At 35.7% G+C, this 22,096-nt stretch overlaps 3 protein-coding genes across 3 annotated transcripts; 2 read left to right on the top strand and 1 right to left on the bottom strand.

Annotated features, from left to right (window-relative positions):
• Window positions 1-10,055: 10,055 nt before the first annotated feature.
• LOC140790550 (peroxidase RIP1-like) lies at window positions 10,056-11,852 on the top strand. The gene is made up of 3 exons (XM_073140674.1): window positions 10,056-10,601; window positions 10,681-10,875; window positions 11,071-11,852. Exons 1-3 carry the CDS (start codon window positions 10,386-10,388, stop codon window positions 11,632-11,634), a joined length of 975 nt encoding a protein of 324 aa, XP_072996775.1. The 5' UTR covers window positions 10,056-10,385; the 3' UTR covers window positions 11,635-11,852.
• Window positions 11,853-12,445: 593 nt separating this feature from the next.
• On the top strand, window positions 12,446-14,468 carry LOC140790575 (peroxidase RIP1-like). Its single transcript, XM_073140708.1, has 3 exons — window positions 12,446-12,764; window positions 12,885-13,079; window positions 13,711-14,468. Exons 1-3 carry the CDS (start codon window positions 12,552-12,554, stop codon window positions 14,272-14,274), a joined length of 972 nt encoding a protein of 323 aa, XP_072996809.1. The 5' UTR covers window positions 12,446-12,551; the 3' UTR covers window positions 14,275-14,468.
• A 774-nt stretch (window positions 14,469-15,242) lies between these two features.
• LOC140790973 (cationic peroxidase 1-like) lies at window positions 15,243-17,234 on the bottom strand. The gene is made up of 4 exons (XM_073141303.1): window positions 16,956-17,234; window positions 16,150-16,341; window positions 15,866-16,031; window positions 15,243-15,742 (listed from the first exon to the last, which is right to left on the bottom strand). The coding sequence occupies exons 1-4, from the start codon at window positions 17,184-17,186 to the stop codon at window positions 15,357-15,359; spliced, it is 975 nt and encodes a 324-aa protein (XP_072997404.1). The 5' UTR covers window positions 17,187-17,234; the 3' UTR covers window positions 15,243-15,356.
• Between the last annotated feature and the right edge of the window lie 4,862 nt (window positions 17,235-22,096).

The following is a 22,096-nucleotide window of genomic DNA, read 5'->3' as shown; positions in this document are numbered from 1 at the left end:
TTAGGCCCGGCCCAAGCCCAAATTACCCATGGGCGGCAAGGGTCAACCCTTTGCCCACCCAACCCGGCTCGAAAGCCTGCCCGTTTGGCCCGCAATTAGGCCCGCCCGTTCTGCTATAGTATTTACCCATTCTGCTACAGTAAAAACCAACTAAAATTTTGGTAATGTACTATTTTACATTATTTAAGCACACATTTAAAATTTTTTAATTTATTATTATTTTTTTAAATGGAGGAACATAAATATTTTTTTAAAAAATAAGCTAATAATAAAAATTTCTAAAAATAGCTAAAATGTCGGTTGGGCCGAATGATTGGTGGGTCGGGCCAGCTCAACCTGACCAGCTAGCCCGATTTCTCACGGGCCGACGAGCAGTAACAGACTATTCTAGCCCAACTTGAACCCGGTCCGGCCCGAGTGATTGGTGGGTTGGGCCGTAAACAAATACCTAAGCCCGATTGGCCCAAAAAGCTTAGCTCGAACCCGGCCCGACCCGCCCGATAATTATGTCTAAATAACAAGGAAAGGAGGAAGATGGCAGCCTCTCACTCAACGTAAGCGGCAGAAACTTGTTGGACTATAAGATTAGACATTATGGTGTGGTTGGTAGCAAGATAGTGGCGACAGCGGAGGTCATGTAGAGAGAAGCAACACGGTGGACATCGATAAAGAGGGGGGACCCCTAATAGAGCTGCAAGGTGGGCGAAAGAGAGAGTAGGCGGTGGAACAGTGAAGTTAGAGGAGGACGAAGGAGATGGAGGAATAGAGAGGGAAGAAAAGGGGAAAACACCCTCCTCCTAACTATTTGGCTGGGGCCGAGGAGAGGGGAAGAATCACTGACGAAGCTGACAATGGAAAAAGCTTAGGCGACGGAGAAGAGCACCAAACTCTAGCAGATCTTTCTACGTGGACTGATGAAGATTATTGTGGTAGTAACTTGACACCATGCTTGTAGAGATTTCTGCCTCATACCAGACTATTACTTTCAGTAGCTTAGACGATTGAAAATGACTATGGAACTAATTCCTGGACTTTAGTTAAGTTTTGTAAGGATTCAACCAGGTCTCAATCAAAGTAGCTATAGAATAGATGACTACCTGGTTAAACTAGTTAATCCTTAGAGTATAATAAACTACACCAATTTAACTACAAATTACTATGCAAACAAACTTTTTCACTCAAAAAAGGCACCATGTGAGAATTTGTCTATTGGGTTGATCTCTTCTTGCACTAATATCCAATACCTACCAACCCAATCGTTTCTTCCCACCCAATCCACAAGAATGATATCAAAAGGCTCGTCTACATCTAAGAGTATGCCTAATGACCTTGTTAATCAGATCATTGAAGATAGACATTAAGTGTAATTCAAGCTTGGCTTGAAATTAATTCCAAAACTGAGCCGACGTATCAAGCTTTGATTGATCAGTTTCAATTCGAGCATATTTCAAGCTCCGAGTCAAATTCAAACCGCTCGATAAGCATATTCTAAGTCTATTTTAAATCAAGTCTAATGTAAGGTGAATTAAGGTTTGTATCGAAATTGAATTGAATCAAGTCATGAATGGGCATTCTGACCACCTTATTTTAATTTATTTAAACATTGTGGGTTCCCATCAAGATGTGTGGTTCTGGGGTCTCAAACCCACGTCCAATGCAAACAATGAAGAGTACAGAGTACTTCGTTTGTTTTGAGAAGAATAGAGGAAGGGGAAACGTCCAATGCTTTTACCTCTAGTAGCTTTAAAACAAAAAAGAAACCCCTAACGAGTGAAGCAGTGACTATAGTAGTGACTATAGAATTAAAAAAAAAAATAGTTGCATAATTAAACAAATAGTAGTGACAATGGAATTAAACAACTAGTAGATAACATGAGTTCAGGCAGGCATTACTACATGACGGACTGCGGGCCGTGGGCCGACAAATGTCTTTGTTATCATTTCGGGCTTGGGCCGGACGGACTAGGTTTAGCTCACAGGTTCGGGCCAGGCTTAGGCGTCGGAGCTAGATTTGCGTATACTTATTTTTATTTTAATAATTTTTTCTTTATAATTTATGGATTAGAAAATATAAATATTATATTTGGATGGTTATTTTACTCTATGTAAAAAAAATCCAGTGTAGACTTTATATTTTTTGCCAATGTGCAAGAATATATTTGTTTTCTATGTTTGTCTCATAAATCTCGTCTCTTATTTTTTTTCTTCTTTATAATTTGTATATCTTTAATATTTTTATTTGCGATTGTGTTGAATAATTAGTAGTTCTTTACTTTTCGCATCAGGATTGCGGATTTCTCAAATAAGTATTAGTTATTAATTAGTTTTTCTAATATTTAGTTATTATTATCCATTGCTATTATATTTGTTGTTACTGTGGGTTTGAGATTGCTTTCACTTTCTTTACCCTTTTAATTACAACATCTGTGTTGGTTTGGTTTCAAATTATTAGATAGACACAAGCCTGTTCTCATATCAAACATAATTCAACGATTAAATTAAGCATATTAGGACCCAATTATGAATGGCAGGTGGAGTTCGTAAAAACTTGGGTACAAGTTGAATGTTTGCATCAGTATGTCAATGGTGATGTTATTACTTTCAGAATTAATTTAAATTTAAGATTATCAATTAAGAGAAGTTAAAACACAAATATTATAGAAATTTTAAAAGTCTTGTAACGGTCATAGCAGTTACTTTTAAAAGTTTATGGGTTGAATTTATTTAGGATTATAAGTTTTGGAGAAATTTAAAAGTCTCAACACCTATAAATACTCCCCTTATTATCTATGAAAATTATATCACAAAATTCTAATTCAAATACAAATCTTTGGTTTTTTTAATTTTTTATACATTATTTTCATCATATTGGAATAATACTGTTCTCACAAAGGGCACCATTTTCTTTTTCTTAAACTTTTAATTATTATTGATATTAAATAATATTCATTTTATTTTTTCAAATAAAAAATTAGATTTACTCCGTGCATAAATATTTTATGTTAAAATTTAGAAGAAAACTAAAGTAACAAATAAGTTGCTAAGCAGACACTACAGGCATTCTGAAGATAAAAGATTAGATATCTAAAGATAACTTCTTCTTTTTGCGATAGTTATTCTTTTGTTTTGGAAGAGATAATTACATTTCTTACTTATCCTTTCATTGTATAATCGATTTATCTGCTAGGGTTTATCTGACATTTATTTAAATGCCGGTATACTGCGTGTTTGCTGATGCTTCAACAATTTTTTTTGTGGTGCTTAAGAACACCAGCAAAATATTGTGTTTCGAAATGGCCTTAGAGATGAAAATCTCTTTCAAACGGACAAAAAAAATACTCAAATATCCTTCAAATATTTTCAAATACAGCTCCAAATTCATCAGGCGTTAGAATATTTCTAAGTGCTTGCTGGACGTTGGAATGCTTGTAGAACACTAATTAAATATTAGTAGCCAAGTAAATAACTTCTTTAAATTCTTATATCATGCTCATATATAACAGTCTAAATACATCAACAAGGATTTTGTACGTGAGTTGCTAAATACAATATTTGTCAACTGAGATGATAAAATGACTTTAACAACCCTGCTTCTATTAAATTTCAAGTTAATGTCGGAGATACTGAGTTTAGACTGCACTAGTGAATTTTTAAGACCTTGACTCAATCATACCTATTTGAATCAGTCAGGTCATATCTTCTCTCAGAAGTTAAAATAACAAATAAATAAAAAAAAAGGTAAGGAGTTAGAAGAAGAAGAAGAAGAAGAAGAAGAAGTCCACAACCATAAAATTGATTATGGCTATTAAAGCAAAAAGACTACTGTAATAAAGGATGATATCATGGCCTACTGAAAGAAATTTCCAAGCATAACTGTAAGGCATATAACAATGACCGTAATTTAATTTATCCATTCATTATATAGTATGCCAGTTTAGGTGGATCTGGCCTACCTAATCAAGATTAACCTTCTCAAAAGGCATAAAATAATTTAACTTATCTAATTTACTCTGAAGTGATGCAGACAGTGTCAAATGAACATTTTACTATCAACTTTCTTTTCCTTTTTCCATCTAAAATAAGGTTAAAACGATTCTCAAAGTACTTAAAATTTAATCGGATGACAGGTATGCGACATTTCCCTAATGGAAAAAGTTAAACGGATAAACTAACAAAAATTTAAAAAAAAAGTCTTTATTTTATGCGCATTATTAAAGTCTAACCTATATGTGAAACTGGCCCTTTCTTAATCCCATGGGGTAGGTTGCACCTGAGTCAAATGCAACTGGGAGTGAATTCGACATCAATTTATGAGAAAATAATAAACTTTATATCTCATTAACCAGTACATAGTTGGTTTAGTTTGGTAGCCAGACCGCGAAGTTGCTGTATATTTCATTCTTCTTTATAAAAATTTAGATTGCAATCCAAATATCAATTAGTCTATATGTAACCTATTCATTCTTTTCATGCAAGAAAGAGCAAGCCTGCCAATATAAATCTATGGCTTTTGAGGTTTTGTTGAACTGCTACCTATTTTAATGGTTGTGGATTTGGATGACATTACTAATCAATCTCTAATGAAACAGTATCAGGTAGGAAGGTTCCTTTGAGGATACCAAGATTAACTTCTAGGATGTCAAAAGTATTCTTGTATGTCTTTCTCTCTTCCGATTAGCTTAGAGTCTGAAAAAAGTAAAATAAGGAGAGGTCAGTTTTTAAATAGCTAAAAGAGAGGATGTTGTTTGAAGAATTCCCTATAATTTAAGTGATATAATTTTGAGAAACTGAATCTCTTAGATACTCTAACTTCATTGTGATACATGCTTGTAGTTAAATTAGAGACTAAATCAAATTAATCTCCAATCAAAGGCTTAAGCTTTGCGTGGAGTGTGAGGTTAGATTAAAATTGACATGGAACTGCTACCTAACCATAGAAGTGGTCTAACATGTACATGGGATGCTTATACATGTGCATATATAATTCATGGATACTATTTGATTAGTTAGCATGAGTCAACAACACCGACCATTCGCTAAGATAACACCGAATAGAAAATCTTGTGTGGGTAGCTTGAGTAAGTGTACATTTTAAAAGCGATATTATTTAGGAAAATCTCTAATAACACCGAATATTCGCTAAGACATCTGTAATCTAACCCTCATATTTAGACTAAAGTTTTTACTTAGCACTATGAGTTAATTTATTAGAGTAGGAATATTCAATTAAGGATAGCAAGATTTACTTCGAGAAGTCTAAATTACTCTTGTATGCCTTTCTCTCTTTCACTTAACTTCTGAAAATATCATCACAAAAGCCAAAAAATTTCAAGAATTTTTCCTCAAGGGTATTTTTTAGTATAGTTAGTGTAGGTTATGTTAGAAAATTATACAAGGATATTTTAGCAACTTTATCCATAGAGTTTAACAAATCATAATTTAGGGTTGAGGTGTTACAATTAGGACCAAGTCCAGTCCTAGCTATCCCGAGCCCATTGAATTTAGTTGAGCTAGTTTGAATTAAAGTTAGTCATTTTCTTATTATAATTCCTTTCAATCCAAGTAAGATTCAGTCTGAACTAATTCTATTAAGTTAGTCTGGTCCTAGCTAAGTCAACTAGCATGAGTCAAGTCGGCCAAGCCAAGCTAGCCTTCTATAAAGCTTATGGAGTGCAACTTAGCCAATCGAGTAGAAACATATCTAACTTAGAATCTCTCTCACCTTTTAAAACCCAATTGAAACCCTAATTAATGCTCTACCCCGCATATAGCCATCACCTCTTAGATCATCCTTGGCATGAGACTATTTACCCCCCTGTCTGATTGTAGCATTAATATTAGAACAGACATCATTGACTGATGTCCACTATTCATTCCATTATAGCAAGGACACCTCTGATATGAGTCCTTTGTCCCACCATGGATCTGATAGATCCATCTATGGAAGCCGAGATTGAGGTTTCATGAGATGAAGTACTACCAACCTCAGTTCCATAGGTGAATTTCACACCTCTTGTAGCCATGATGCACTTAGCCTTCACTGAGTTGAGGTTGGTCATCCTAGAGAACACTATGTTCTCCTAAAGATAAAGAATGACAAAGGATCGAGGCTAGTGGTCAAAATGCCACATGTGCCTACCATGATCAATCGATGTGCAGTCCGATACTGCCACCACCACCACAGATCAGACTTAGAGACACGACCGCTCCACCGTGGACCTTCACTATCTGATGCATGATCCATGTCCTCGAGGCAATGGAGGAATCCTATCGTGGCAGAGGTGACTATGTCATGCCAAAGGAATATAAGGTGTTGCTAGCCTCTTTTTATTTGGAGAATGTCGTAATCCGATAATTTTGATTGGCGCAGTAGAACTATCTATTTCATATATGATATGAGTTTGCAGAGGTGATTTGTTAATGCTTTAAGTTGTCTCGATATGATGATTTCGAGTTTGTCCTATCGTAGCTCACACAATCCACCATATTCCATGTCACTAAGTGAATTCTCCAACTGAATTTGAGGGTGGCTCAATTCCGCTCTTTGAAGTACCTTCATTAGTAGACTCAACAAGACATCTAAGCTGAGGTGAAGGGACATACCCACATTCTCCTATGGATGCATTCCACATGACAATGGTGATAGACAAGAAGCATTAGGAGCTTTGGGCGGTTGAGACATCGCCATGGATAGCCACGGATGCGAGGGGTATCCCACAATAGATGTATGGGGGCTCGTTTGGCCACCTATGGGTAGGTAGGAGACATTTGCAGCCTTCGACGTGGTATTTAATAGCAGGCCAAATAGAGGAGTAACAAGCAAAGGGCTTATGCTTCCATTGGAATGAAAGGTTCATCCTAAGGCACAAATGCATGAGACCAACCACTAGCATGTTGATGGATGGAGGAGCTGGATAATGTCAAGGCTGAGATGATACTGACTGAGACATAGAGGAAAAGAATGAAAAAGTCCACACAAAGATCTCATTAGATGCCTACTCTGTGACAATTGCACCATGAACCATAATGATGAATTAAATAGTGAAGAAACAACTAGTTCATGTTTTATTGATAGTGGAAGCATTCACAATTTTCTCAATGAGAAAATGGTTTGGCAGATCGCGATGAAAATGGAGCTGTCTATTAGGTTTGAAAATATTTAATTACTTGCTAGAAGATATTTTTCTTAATTAGAAAGCTAAATATTTAGTTAAAATTAGAAATGCAAGAGCACACACAAACATAATATTTTTAACGTGAAAAAACCTTTATCAAATAAAAGTAAAAAAAAATCATAAATCCCTTCTCCAAGATCAAACTAAGCACTATAATAATCAGCAGTTATAAACACTTATAAATCATCCATTATTACCCATAACCATCTCTAAAGTAATTTGCTTGATAGGGCTTCCATATTGATGATCATGAGTTTCACTTGGAGGGGCACTATCTAAATTGAGTTGCAGACTTGCTCCCACGGATCGGTTTACCTAAGGCGAGGTGCCATGGAGTACTCATGTAGCTAGTCAAACTGCAAACAAAGCGCCCCACCGGTTGAGATACTAACTGACATAGTTACTCTTTTGTTAGAGTTTGACACTATCTTTGATGAGCCAAGAAGTCTACCGTCAATAAGATCTCATGATCACCACATTGAAATTATGCTTGGCATCGAATCGTCTAATGTGCAAATAACATTCAGATGGTGAAGATCATGAGGTATGTTGGCGACCTAAATGGTGAGTAAAGGGATCCACCAACCAAGCCATAATAGGTATAACTCACTAGTGCTGCTAGTGTGGAAGAATGGGCTATTGTGATTTTATGTCGACTAACTGAAAAAACCACCTAGACACACGTATGTATCTAAACCCTAGGCAATGATATCACTCGTTTGCTTAAATAAAAATTGAAAGAAATATTAAAAAACAAAAGCAGAGATGAATGTCAAGATTTTAATATAGAAAAACTCAAACAGGAAAAAACCACGGATCCAAACTCGGATCAAAACTAATCACTAGAATAGTAGCAGTTACAAAACTAACTCACAAAATAACCCGTCGATCCAAACGACTTTGTTCCTCTCAGTCTTGCTCGCTAGAACCCACGATTCATCGCTTCTCGTGATTGATATTCAACCTCAGTAGCCCTTGATATTGATCTTTCGTCTAGATAGCCCTTAAGACAAAATATTAAGCTTTGTAAAATAGTAGGACCTTGTTGGTTGAAGACATGATGTAGCCTCAAGAGTTCACCTTCAAATTGCTTCACCAACCTATCTAGAGTTAGGGCATCACAATACTTATATAAGATCTCCAAGATATAGCTAAATCCAAGTCTTATCAAAACTCACGAAAGTCCAAAAATTACAAACTTCGTAGGGGCATTCGAATGCGGCCCGAGTGTGTTCGAACGGTCTGACTTGATCTCAGGTGCATTCGAACGGGCCCAAGTGCGTTCGAATGCAGCGGCTTAATTTTCACAGATTGCGTTCGAACGGCCAAGGCTGCGTTCGAACGCGTGCAGAAACAGCACTTATTGTCTGTGCGAACGCATACGCTTGCATTTGAACATGCTTGTGAACGCAGTGTTACTATATGTGCGCTCGTGTTCGAACGCGCTTGTGAACACGATGTTACTATCTGTGCGAACGCGTCCACTCGTGTTCGAACGCACTTGTGAACGCAGTGTTACTATTTGTGCGAACGTCTGCGCCCGTGTTCGAACGCGCTTGTGAACGCTGCTCTCTGTCTATGTGAACGCGTTGTGAACACGGTGTGAACGCGATGTGAACTCGTAAACTCTTCTTTATTAATCTTGCAATTTTTCAAAATAAATACTTTCTAGACTTGTATAAATGCTTATATACATGTATAAAAATACTTAAAATATTTTGTACACAATTGCCAATAATAAAAACCTAACACTAATAAATACTAAATGCAATTACCATCAAGGACTAGTATCCAATGCTGGTCATTGAGTTCTTCGATGTGTTGGCAGGCGTGTTTCTCTAAGATAGACTTGAAAGCCAACTACTATCATTCAAGTGCAGTCGTCAGACATGCACAAAACAATGTTTTCCATGCACAACGAGCATTATGAGTTTCTAATGATGCCATTTGGCCTCACCAACTGACCATCAACCTTCTAGGATATGATCAACGACATATATCGACCTCTTCTATGTTAGGAAATGTTGAAAGATTTTGATGACATTCTTGTCTACAACTTTATGGCTAGGTTTTCGAGTTCTCACCTTGAGGACAATGTGGACAGAAGCATAGTAGTTTATTACGGCTCGAGTTGAAGCCAATCCTAGCCAGCCTAAGCCCATTGAGTCTAGTTGAGGTATTCTGTATTGAAGCTAGTCATTTTATTGCAATTGCTTTGGGCCAATGTAAGGTTCAGTACGAACCAATTCTACGTTATGTTAGTCGAGTCTTAGCCTACTAAGCTAGCATAAGTTAAGTTGGTTAAGCCGAACCAGCCTTTTGTAGAGCTTGTAGAGTATAATTTATGTTGAAATCTGATCTACTCTCTCTCTCTCTCACACACACACACATAACTTATCCTATAAGCATTGGGGTAAATATTTGCCCAGCCTCTTGCTTTGAATAGTTTTTAAATAATTATATAAAAACTTCCCTATAATTAACTGATATAATATTGACAAGCTTAATCTCTAATCTAACTTCATTGTGATATATACAGACTTGCAGTCACATTATTGACTTAAAAAATTAATTTCCCATCAAATGCTAGTCATTCATTGCGTGGAATGCGGGGTTAGGTTAAAATTGACATAGAACTGCCACCTAACCCTAGAACCGGTCATATAAATAACTATACATATATGTGCCTATATAATTAATGGACAGTATTTGACTAGTTGGCATGAGTCAACTAGCTAGAGCTAAATGCCAAATATTAAGTACTTTTAGATTTTTAGTTGAACAACAAAACTTTAAAGAGACCTCGTTATTAATTTCTTGAAGTTCTACCTTCTTATAACAAGTGCAAATTAAATAAGTAAAGAAGGAGGCTAACAGCATAAATAGATAGTTTGCAGAGCAAGTTTTGGTAGGGTTGGCCATCTCCATTCTAATAAAACACAAAAAGCAAATCAAATGGCATAGAGTTGTTATCTTTGTCACCCATTAATTTTATCAATCATGCTAGTTCTTTAGCACCACCTTAACTTTTTTTTACATGCATATAGATATTTGCGAGATAGAGTCTTTCCACCTACTCGTTTGAAATAGTGCATGCTACGCCAAAACTCAGTCGTACATCAATTGTACTAATCAATGTAAACTCATCTATATAAACCCCGTCTTGACTCCCTTCTTTGCTCATCACTACAATATCTAGGTTTGTTAGCCATGGCAACTCTAATTAGCTCTCGATTAGCATCTGTTATTGTTTTAGCTACTTGTTTCATCCTAGCAAGAGGGCAACTATCTACACCATGCTTCTACGATAAGGTGTGCCCTAAAGCTCTTGCGACCATTAAGAAGGTGGTGGAGGAGGCGATCGCACAAGAGCCAAGGATGGGTGCATCTCTTCTACGGCTACATTTCCATGATTGCTTCGTTAATGTAAGCTTATTTGTGTTTTAATTGATACTTTAATTTTGTCAGATTCAACTAATGATGTGGTTTATGAATATAAATATAGGGATGTGATGGGTCCATTTTGTTGGATGATACGCCTACGTTCATAGGGGAGAAGAATGCAGCTCCAAATATGAACTCGGCGAGGGGATTCGAAGTGGTGGATCGAATCAAAGCTGCAGTTAATGAAGAATGCCATGGCAACATAGTCTCCTGTGCTGATATCTTAGCAGTGGCAGCTCGTGACTCAGTCGTTGCAGTGCGTTTACTTTAACACTTATATTTGAATAATTTCAATGGAGAAAAAATGCATCCATCTTACTCTTTTTTTTTTTTTTTTTAAAAGTTCTCATCTTTTTGCATATATATCCTTAAGAAAGAATTAAAGATATATAGATTGCCAAAAAGTTCCTTAAATCCTCAATATATTATTTGTTGGTTAATATTATTGCAGTTAGGAGGGCCTTCATATCAAGTGCAACTAGGCAGAAGGGACGCAAGAACAGCAAGCCAACTCGCCGCGAACCAGAGCATTCCGGCGCCAACCCTAGACTTCTCCGGCCTCATTTCCAACTTCCAATCCCACGGCCTCTCTCTGCAAGACCTGGTCGTCCTCTCCGGCGCCCACACCCTCGGCTTCGCAAGATGCACCAATTTCAGAAGCAGGCTCTACAACGAGACCAGAACCCTAGATTTTTACCAAGCCAACTCCCTCAAGGCCATCTGCCCCATATCAGGCGGCGACGACAATCTCGCACCGTTGGACGGATCGCCGACGAGATTCGACACCGTGTACTACAACTGGTTGATTCAGAAAAAGGGTTTGCTTCACTCGGATCAGCAGCTTTTCAAAGGAGATGGCAGTGGAGCAGATGGGCTTGTGAAGTTTTATAGTAGCTATCCGAGTGCGTTTTCGAACGACTTCGGGGTGTCCATGTTGAAGATGGGGAGTATGAAGCCTCTCACCGGGAGTCAGGGTGAGATCCGAATGAACTGCAGGATGGTGAATTATTATTAAGTGTTTAATTATGATTGTCTCTAATCTGTTTTTTCATGTGTTAATTTAATTTTAAGATGTTGTACTTTAATTTTTGGTTATCTTGTGGTCGATGGCTGGTGTTTGATGCCATCTTTCATGTCGGTTTATTTAATTTGTGAAGTTTTTGATGTATGTCGAAGCTCCTAATAAAATTATTGTAGCAAGTATATATCTTCTATATACTTGCTCGTGGAAAATTAGATGCATCCAATTGATTATTGCAGCGGAAATCGAATATGCATTTTGCTTCTAAGTATACTAGTCAATCTCGGTCCGGCATGTTAGTCAATGACTTGTTATTTGTTTATTTAATTAGGTACTGGAATTTAAATCATGCTATTAAATTCTATTTAAGAAATTTATTAGCTATCAAATTCAAGAAGCTCTCCACATCTCCCTATTTAATCATGTACCTATTTTTTTATATATATATAAAAAGTTATGTTTACTTTAACCTTCTTGAATTTTTCAAAAATCACAAGTTAATAACTTGTGATCAGCTGGCCTGGTCTTAATCTTAATTTATGTTCTACAAGTTTAGTTAATCGCACACCATAAGGAAGATTCTTTGCATTACCACTCTAAGAGGTAAACTACGAATTAGTAGAAGCTTCTAATGTCCTGTTAAAAAACTTAACAAAGATAATCTAGCATGTTTGCCGACAACATTATATGTTTAGAATGACAAGAAATCCACCTTTCATTAGTTAACAACTTCCACACGTTTAACCACACGTAATATAATCCAAACAATTGGGCTCATTAAACAACTAGTAGTTGGTAGCTTCACAAAGCGTATAAGGATAGCCAAGTGATCGACACCTAGCTATATATATATAAACACTGAACCCTATCCTTTTCCCCTCACCAACAAAGATCATCATCTCCTTATCCTAATGGCAACTACTACAAACTTCTTCACTTACTTAGCCATCATCTTCTTCTCCATGTCAACCTCGGGTTTCTCACAACTTACGCCGGACTTCTATGACGACGTTTGTCCCCAAGCATTAGCCACCATTCAGCTCATGGTTGACGCGGCGATTGTGCAAGAACCAAGAATGGGCGCGTCGTTGGTTCGATTGCACTTCCACGACTGCTTCGTTAACGTATGATTATTACTTTTTCTTGTGATCGAACTAGCTGTATCTATATATACGTGTATATACTAGAAGAAATTGGACGATATTTATTGGTGTAGTTTTTTTAATATATACATGTATATCTAGGGTTGTGATGGCTCGATCTTGTTGGATGATACGCCGACGATGACCGGAGAGAAGACGGCGGGGCCGAATAATAACTCGGTGAGAGGGTTCGATGTCATCGATCAAATCAAGACAGCAGTGAACGTGGCGTGCTTAGGGAATGTGGTGTCTTGTGCTGATATCTTAGCAGTTGCTGCCCGAGATTCAATTGTTGCTGTAAGTTGTATCTTTATTTCTTTTATATTTTGGCAAATTATAAGTTACTCTGTCTACTTGTTTGGCCCGATTTTAATTTACCTCCATGCACTCTGCTTAACCACTTTGTAGTTCACGCTATATTGCAACAGTTAGTCAACTGTTAACAGGACCATAAAAATATATTTTGATTTGAGAATGTTAACAAATTACTTAGTCGCAAATATTGACGTTAATGAATTTTATATTTTGATGAGAGTATTTAACCATTAGTTTCTAATGAAAATCTAATCTTTGTAACTTGGTCTGGACCACTAGGAATTAAGTACTTAAGTTAAACTCTAATTTACCTTTTTTTGCATTTAATTTCCTAAGAAATAATAATTTTAAATAAGATCCTATAGTTTAGTGATTTTCTGATCAACATAATAACGCCTCATCTTTAAGCTATGTATTACAGGCACTTTTTTTTAGTATAATTTAAATATAATAATCTACTGTTAACCTTAACTTTAGAACCTTTTTTTGTTTGTCGTGTATTTCTTGTGCGTTAGAAATGTGGCAATTGTCTAATGTTCTTATTATACAATTTAATCCACGTATTACTGGCTACGTAACGTACGTACACGTCTGCATGCAACGACCCATGCAGCTCGGTGGAACTTCCTACGACGTGCTACTAGGCCGCCGGGACGCAACTACGGCGAGCATGGCCGACGCCAATTCCGACATCCCGCGGCCAACCCAAGACCTCCCGGCCCTCGTCGCCAACTTCCAGTCGCACGGCCTCGCTCCCGAGGACCTCGTCGTCCTCGCCGGCGCGCATACCCTCGGTTTCGCGCGCTGCGTAGTATTCAGGAGCAGGATATACAACGAGACCTCAACGATTGACCCCGGCTTCGCCTCCGACCTCCAAGCTCAGTGCCCGATAACCGGCGACGACGACGCCCTCTCGCCGCTTGATGACACACCTGCGGTTGTAGACACTGACTATTACCAGGGTTTGTTACGAGCTAAAGGGCTGTTGCACTCGGATCAACAACTATTTCAAGGGGATGGGAGTGATACTGATAGCTTGGTGCAGTACTACAGTGACAATCCTAGCAGTTTCTGGGAGGATTTTGGTGCAGCCATGATCAAAATGGGGAATTTGAGCCCATTGACTGGGAGTGATGGAGAGATTCGCGAGGACTGTAGAGTTGTGAACCAAGATTAACTGATAGAGTTGGTGGTGTAATGGATAAGTAAGTGTGACGATTTAATAATTACTTGTGTAATTTAGGGGAGATTGGCGAGTATCTTGTAAGAGGTGAATTTGTAATATCCGAAAGACATTCATTGTTTGTTTATTTGAAGAGGTGAGCAATTGGAACAAGTTTCAATACATATCTAGAGTACCATAATTTTTCATCTTTTTGACTTTATTTGGTAGAATTACTTACACTTAGATCGCCTCATGTTCGCATAGATCTCATAAATAACTTTCTGTGAGAGTAAATTGGTCGACCCAGAGATAGTGGCAATTTCTTAACAGAGAATTTAAATGGGCAAATAATAGAAAGAGTATTCTAGAGGTTTTATATAATTAGGGAATAAGTGAGGATATCTATCGACTTTCTTGGGGAAGGCCCAATAAAATAAAGCTCAAGTCCAATCTAACTCATACCGACCCATTAATTGGCACACACACCATCTGAAGCTAAACCGGTTTGGGCCATCGGTTCTCTAATTTAAATAAGATTTTCTTTTCTTTTCTTTTCATAACCTTCATTATTTATTTCATGCACTATATTATGCATTTAATTCAAGTTTTTCTAGTGATTTAAAAAAAAAAGGGATAACTTCACTTTCACCCCGTGCTCATTTTATATACATCTTCTGAATTTTTTTAATATACACAAACTCTATAAACTATAGGGAACCTTTTAAATCCTTTTATTATTTTCGTCTTCTAAATTAATAATTTTTATACCCTTATTTTAGAGAAAAAAAGAAAGAAAGAAAAATATTAATATACCAAAATACCATTATAAGTAGAAGGGTATTTTTGTCTTTTTATCTTTCAGGGGTTAGAAGGGAAAAATGTTTAAGAAGTGAATGTGGAATTGAGTAATAGTTTAGGGGGTTGGAATTATCCCTTAAAAGTTTCCAGCGGTAATTATGTAAATATCCCAAAAAGAAAAGTCGTCGAATTAGCACACATTTCTCTTCCAATTAACAAACATTTCCACTTTTATTAATTTGGCTGCATGCAGGACTTACGCTGGAGCCAAACCTTAAGTAGATGTACCAATGTAATCAATTAACCTGCCTGCAATTGGTTCTAATCTCCCCACTGCTCCCAGTCAAAGGGCTAATATTCCCCATCTTCACAATCGCGCTGGCAAAATCACTAAAGAAACTGGCAGAGTTGGAGCTGTACGAGTTGACTTGGGAGTCCGCGGAGCCGCCATTGAAGAGCTCCTGGTCGGAGTGGAGAAGACCCTTCTGGCTCACCAGATTCTTGTAGTAGAAGTTGTCGAAGATGTTGCGGGTGGACGTGTCGAGGGGTGCGAGGTTGTCATCCCCGCCGGAGGTTGGGCAGTTGGCCTGCAACGAGGTCGCAAAGGAGGAGTTGATGTTCGTCTCGTTGTAGATCCGGTTTCGGAATAGAGTGCACCTTGCTAACCCTATCGTGTGAGCTCCTGCATCATCCCAAATATATATTAATTATAAGTAGATGAATTGGGAACAGATATTTTGAGTTCGAATCTTTAGTTTAAAATATAAATATAAAATATCCCATGCATGTTGGTATAGATATATACCTGAGAGGGCAACCATTTCACTAGCAGTGAGGCCCTTATTAGAGAAGGATGAGATAAGAGCACTGAGACCAGAGAAGGGGGAAGGGAGGTCACTATTGGCGGCGCTCAAGCTCGCAGTTGTGGAATCTCTTCTCCCTAATTGCACCGTCCATGAGGGCCCACCCAACTGGAATAAATTAATACAAATTCCAAAGTTAATTTCTACGTGAAGTCAAGTACTTAGGAAATAAAAGTGGGCTAATGAAAGAGAATGAATGAAAAGAGATAGCAGCAATCAATCATACGGCAACGACGGAGTCCCGAGCAGCAACTGCGAGGATATCAGCACAAGAGACAGTTTGAGGGCACAAGACCTCAACCAGAGACTTGATGGTATCAACCACGCCAAATCCTCTCAAGGAGTTGTTGTTTGGTAGAGCAGTCTTCTCTCCAGTGAAGGTAGAAGTGTCGTCTAGTAGAACGGAGCCATCACAACCCTGCCATCAATTAAGCTGACATTAACAATCTCTTCTCGTACAATTAATTGACCCATGTTTATGTTTTTACGTGTAAACAAATAAACACCTAGTCTATATATATATGTAGACTTCCCACTACACCACATAGCTAATCAAACTTTTAGCTAGAAATTATTGAGATTAGTGAAAGTAAATTAGTGAAAGTTAGTAACCTACTAAATTACAGTCCATTCTCTGAATCCATTTACCATGTTAAATATTACTCTAAAAGCTTAAGTTATTATAAAACAATATTCTTATCTTTTTATGGTTTAATATTTTTTAATTAAACTAAGCATAAATTTAGTTGTGTATAAGTCTCTTTATATTAGTGTAGTAATCAAACAGCAATTTATCTTAGTATTAGTTTACTAGCACCTACTTTAATTAACTATCATTTTAATTGGTCTTTTCCTCTATCTTAATTCTCTTTTTCATCTCCTCGTTTATCCATTCTAAATGATATTTTACTTATTTGCTAAAATATCTTTATTATTTATATATCCGTTTATAACCAAACACTTTATATATATATATATATAAAGGACAAATAAAAGGGAAAAAGATTTTGAGTAATGTGGAAAGATACTTGCTTGAACAAAGCAGTCGTGGAAATGGAGTCTAAGCAACGACGCCCCCATGCGGCGATCTAGGGCGACCGCCGCCGTAACGGCGGTCTTGATCGTAGTCAGAGCTAACGGGCAGGAGGAGGAGTAAAACGTTGGTGAGAGCTGAGCAGAAGCTAGAGAAGCCAGAACGAACAAGAAGAAGAATATGAAGAGCAAAACAAAAGGACGAGAGAAGCAAGTAGCAGTAGAAGCCATTACTAGCTAGAAGATAAGAAAGGCGGAGTAAATTACAAAGGCTTGTATGGTTTTAAGAGCTAGTGCTCAATTGCATTAGTATTTATAGCCGAAACTTTACTTCTCTTTGATAGAACTATGTACATGAGTCCACATCAACTGGAAAGGTTGGTGCATATAAGACCAAGGAATAGATCAATTTGTGGGCTCTAATCTCATCTGGGACACTAGAAGCTTTAGATGTCATCTCTGAATCAAAATAGGAGCAGGACTGGAGCTTCTTGGAGAGCTAGAGATATTGAGCTCAGATGTCTCAAATCCAAGAATCCCTTGGGTCAATAACCATGGGCGCCTCCTTTTTTTTCCCGAATTTATTTGGATTATATAAAATATTGTGAGCAATAAAAAAAATTAGTGAAATATATTAAACAAGCATGTATGTGATAAGTATAAATTTATTTGAGTTTTAGAGAAGAATTATGATAAGTGATATATATTTGGGCATGTGATAAACCCAAAATAAGTATGAAAGATGATGTGCATAAGTCTATATATATATATATGTTATAAACAAATTAAGTTGTGAGTTGTTAAAGAGGCACGGTGTATTTTGTTGGTCTATTATCTTACTTTTAAGCTTTTAGATTAATTAATTATCTAACACGTTATTAAAATAGAGAGCGATCCTGAGTTTAAATCTCACCATTTTCTTTTTTCTAATTTGTTTGGATTATATAAAATATATCTAACTGATTTTTTATTTTTATTTTTTGAAATTAATGTATTGCGGTAGAAGGAAAAAAGAAGTAAAAATGTTATGGTAGAAAAAAAACTGATGAAAATTTAGAGTTTACAAAAAATCATAGTAAAAAAGTTAAAATTCTCAATCTCTTACGTAGAAAGTAAGTGTCTTAAAACACTTAGTTACCAGTTAAAAAAAACTATAAATAGACTTAAAATATAGTAAATCATATCCGATTCATCTAATAAATGTTAAATTGATGTCAAATATTTACATAAATGTATTCCAAATGACAGTCACAATAGGGGAGACCAACATCTTCTTCCAATGTGTAAAATGTTTTCCATTTACACTTCCAATTGTTGTAGCTCTCTCATGCCTTTCCTGACCTTCAGGTCAATAAAGTGACGCACAGTAACTAGTTAGTAGTTACTGCCTCTCCCCTTTGTACTTTTCCTTGTAGCTTAAGAACATTCTATCTCATGCCAATTAAACCAAATATATTTATATAGTTTCTACTCCAAAATCTTTTCTGGAAAGCATGGTTGGCAGAAGGCAATATTGTCCTTTTGATGATCTTTTCTTTGTTATTTTTAAGATAACGGTACAGCCGATTTTCTAAATTGTCACTCCATTGAACTGATCATGAGGCATTCTGTGTTACAAATAGTTGCTCGTTTGGGTCTTTCTTTTTCATTTTCTTATATTTGCATTGAAGATTTACAATTAATTTTGTAAATTTCAAATGATGAAATTTGTATTAAATATTTGACCCAATTATTAGTAAAAGAGTACTCCGTTAAAAAAAAAATTGAGAAGAAATATTCGATTTTTATCTCTTCTATGATTAGGTTAAATTTTGACTTAAATCGACGAATATTTTATATTCTAAAGAGTAGTTTTTTTCAACGAGCTAAAGAAAAGAAAAGTTGGTTTTGGTCTCCTTTCTCTCAACTCCATATAAGATCATTTTTGACCTAATTATTTTAGAGGCAGCTACCTCACTAACTAGCTTTGAATCTTCTAAGACTCGCCTAAAATTAAATTTAAGCACGAGAAACTGGGGAAGAAATTTCTATATTTTTGGCAGGCATGCATGCATGCCAACCTTGCAAAAATTTGTCTTAGCTTGACGATATTTTTAATATGGTTGACATTTTTTACGTGTCTATAAATCTCCATGACTAGATTACGTTTTGTTTCTTTCCTAATTATCAGCAGTGTGAGCTTAATTTTGTCATATAGTAGGACCCTTTCATTGGATTCATACAAGTCAATAATTAGCGGTTAAGGAATTTATTTTTATTTTTTTGCATCTATATATCTTTCTTAAAAACTCATATTTTCATGTGCACCCTCCTAATTTATATCCTCTTAAAACAAATAGTTAAACTAATTGGGACTTCAAGTCTGCCAAATAAGTAAAATAAGAAATTAAATAAGATAAATAAATTTAATTTATCGAGTCAATTATGTTTGAATCACATATGTATGAATATCACTTAAAATCTTCTGTTAATCATTAAATTTTATCTTTAGTCTTATTTACATATATTAATTTCAGTTAATTACTAAAGATTTAATTTATAAGTATAAAAAATAATACATTTTGAAGGGTATACATGCAACTAAGAAACTTTTATTTCAACTCATATAAAGTTATATATAGGTTTAACACAATAATATAAGAAGAAAATAACTATTAAAACACATATACGAAATCCAACAAGGGGTTCAAAAGTAACGAAATTAACAATCCAATGTAAACACTAGAAGTCAATGATGGTTGCAACCCACAGGGAGAAGTCTTAAAAATATCTTCTAAATATTTATTTTCACAAGCTCTCATCTTTATGGACAAATTTTGAGTAGACGTACACAATATAGTAATCCATGTCTTGTTGTTGGCAAGTTAGTACCTTATTATAATGTCCCATTCCTCAAATTGGTGCATTAAAATTAACGCCGTAGAATTCGACAAATTAGTGGGCCAAAATGCCTTGGAATCAACGTATCGACCAAAGAGTAGTACAAAGTCTAAACAAGCAAGCTATCAAATCTAGCAATAAACCAAGATCTAATTAATTAGTAAGGTAAATCTACATTTGACACCCTTCGTTTGCAGAAGCAAAATGTTCTGTGAGGATTAAACTTAATTTTTTTTAAAACTAATTGTCATTGAAAGATTTTAAAATATTTTAATTACCATAATTGCCGTCGAAATCACTATGTTCTTTTCAAATTATTATTACCATTAGTTAAATCTAACTAATCATAATTAATATTAAACATAAATATAATATTTGTATAAATATTTTAAAATAATTAAAAGCTATCACAATTTGTCATTGTATCTTTGAAAAAAAGAACTCTTGTTGTATGACTACTCGACTGTCATGTTATATAACTAAAACGACTATGTGACAGGATCTTCAAACAATCGAGACTTAATAAAATGGGCATTTTAATTCGGTGCATAGCGTCAAAAAACGCAAGCTGGCGTTTGGTGCAATTGGGTTTGCCATTTGGATTGAGATAGCAATATAATAATAATAATAATAATAATAATAATAATAATAATAATAATATTGTTATTGTTATTATAATGTCGGTGCATAATGTCAAAAATGTAGATTAACATGTTATTTTATTAGATTAACAAGACGATGTGGACAGATTTTGGCTAGATTTTGGCCCTACTTATGGAGATAATTAAGTCAATGCGGTTTCATATAAGCATGTGATTGTATATGCTACAATCTATATGGAAAAATTTCATAATACTAAGTTCGATAATTTATGTCAAAATATTTCAAAAAAAAAAAGATTTATGAAATACTAGAGGTGAATAACTGTGAAATGGTAAAATAATAGAAAAACATAAGGGAAAAAGTTTCCATTATTTAAAGCATGGAATAGTACGCCATATAATAAATATCGTGCCAGTAAATTATCAACACCGATACAACTCTTTCTTATGCTCATGCTCACCGGTGAGGTATTCAGTATATCAATCTACTAGTATTAACCATATGACGGCTACGTCAACAATCCTTACCGGTCGAGGACATTAGTTCTACTATTTTCCACTCCAAGATTTTGGGTCAAAGATGCTGCATGCATGCATCATGCATGCATATAAGTTAGTCAAAGGGGGGGATCCTCATATATTTTTTCCACTCCAAGCGACTTCAATAGACCCATGAAAGCAACGTCACCGAATTTGCATCAAGTTGAAACGTTGCATCAATAGAAATGGACGAAAACGAAGTCGGCAAGTTTATTCGATAATTAAACAGTGGATGAGACCTATCCACGGACTTATCGGGACCCCTTTTATCCCGCCGTATTCGGATGCGTGGATAGCGGATCCGATGGATAATTAAGCCGTGATTGATTGGAATAATTTTTGGCGATAAACAATATATTTATCCATATGTTCACTTCTTCTTCTTCTACTAATTTTGTTTTTCTTCTAGTTATCATTTCTCGAAATGTCCATTGAAATATAGGGCTGACAGGATTAGGGCTGGCCCAGCAACAACTCTTATCCTTAGTTTTGGCCCAAGAATTATGTCTAATAGCATTTCATTTATCCATTCTAGGACTAGATAGTCTTAGCACAAATTTGGATTAATTACACATCCATTTTCACATAAAGCTCCTCATTTATTTTCTATGACACTTTATATCCTCAACTATCTAATATCTCTTACATGTGACGGCGTAGACATAAAACATCAAATGACTATTTTATTTTCATTTTAGCCTCTTTCATGTTTTTTTCATCTAAACATAAAACGATCCTTAAAGAGTTTAAGGATTGACCATGTGAAGTCTCATTTGTAAGGTTTCACATATTTGAGGGGGCCAATGGGCTACAAAAATGTAGTCTAGGTTTAATTATTATAATATATTAAATTTAATTTAAAATTAGCAACCTAGTTATTACTTGGATGATTTCTTATGTTAAAATAAACACTATTAAAAGTATTATTCTCTATCAGCTTAAGCTCGTAAATTCAAAATATGGTAAGTTAAACCTTTCTTATTCTAAAATCGTCTAAAGAATATTAGAACGTAAGGCATTAAACATACTATTCTCTATTAGCATAAGTTTGCATGTGGATCTATCGGTAAATTGGTAAAGTAATTAACATCTTGTTTCATACCTTCCACACAAGAGATC

The sequence above is a fragment of the Typha latifolia genome, chromosome 6 (assembly GCF_019914945.1).
Source record: "Typha latifolia isolate L0001 chromosome 6, TyphaL0001v2, whole genome shotgun sequence".
Lineage (NCBI taxonomy): Eukaryota > Viridiplantae > Streptophyta > Magnoliopsida > Poales > Typhaceae > Typha > Typha latifolia.
The sequence above is the reverse complement of the archived record's forward strand: the minus strand, read 5'-3'. Positions and strand labels throughout refer to the sequence as shown.

Coding starts and splice junctions, on each gene's coding strand:
- LOC140790575 (XM_073140708.1), top strand. CDS start 12,552: ATGGCAACTACTACAAACTTCTTCACTTACTTAGCCATCATCTTCTTC. Junction 12,765..12,884: donor TCCACGACTGCTTCGTTAAC/GTATGATTATTA, acceptor ATGTATATCTAG/GGTTGTGATGGCTCGATCTT. Junction 13,080..13,710: donor CCCGAGATTCAATTGTTGCT/GTAAGTTGTATC, acceptor CGACCCATGCAG/CTCGGTGGAACTTCCTACGA.
- LOC140790973 (XM_073141303.1), bottom strand. CDS start 17,186: ATGGCTTCTACTGCTACTTGCTTCTCTCGTCCTTTTGTTTTGCTCTTC. Junction 16,342..16,955: donor TCCACGACTGCTTTGTTCAA/GCAAGTATCTTT, acceptor AATTGATGGCAG/GGTTGTGATGGCTCCGTTCT. Junction 15,743..15,865: donor TGAAATGGTTGCCCTCTCAG/GTATATATCTAT, acceptor GGGATGATGCAG/GAGCTCACACGATAGGGTTA.
- LOC140790550 (XM_073140674.1), top strand. CDS start 10,386: ATGGCAACTCTAATTAGCTCTCGATTAGCATCTGTTATTGTTTTAGCT. Junction 10,602..10,680: donor TCCATGATTGCTTCGTTAAT/GTAAGCTTATTT, acceptor ATATAAATATAG/GGATGTGATGGGTCCATTTT. Junction 10,876..11,070: donor CTCGTGACTCAGTCGTTGCA/GTGCGTTTACTT, acceptor ATATTATTGCAG/TTAGGAGGGCCTTCATATCA.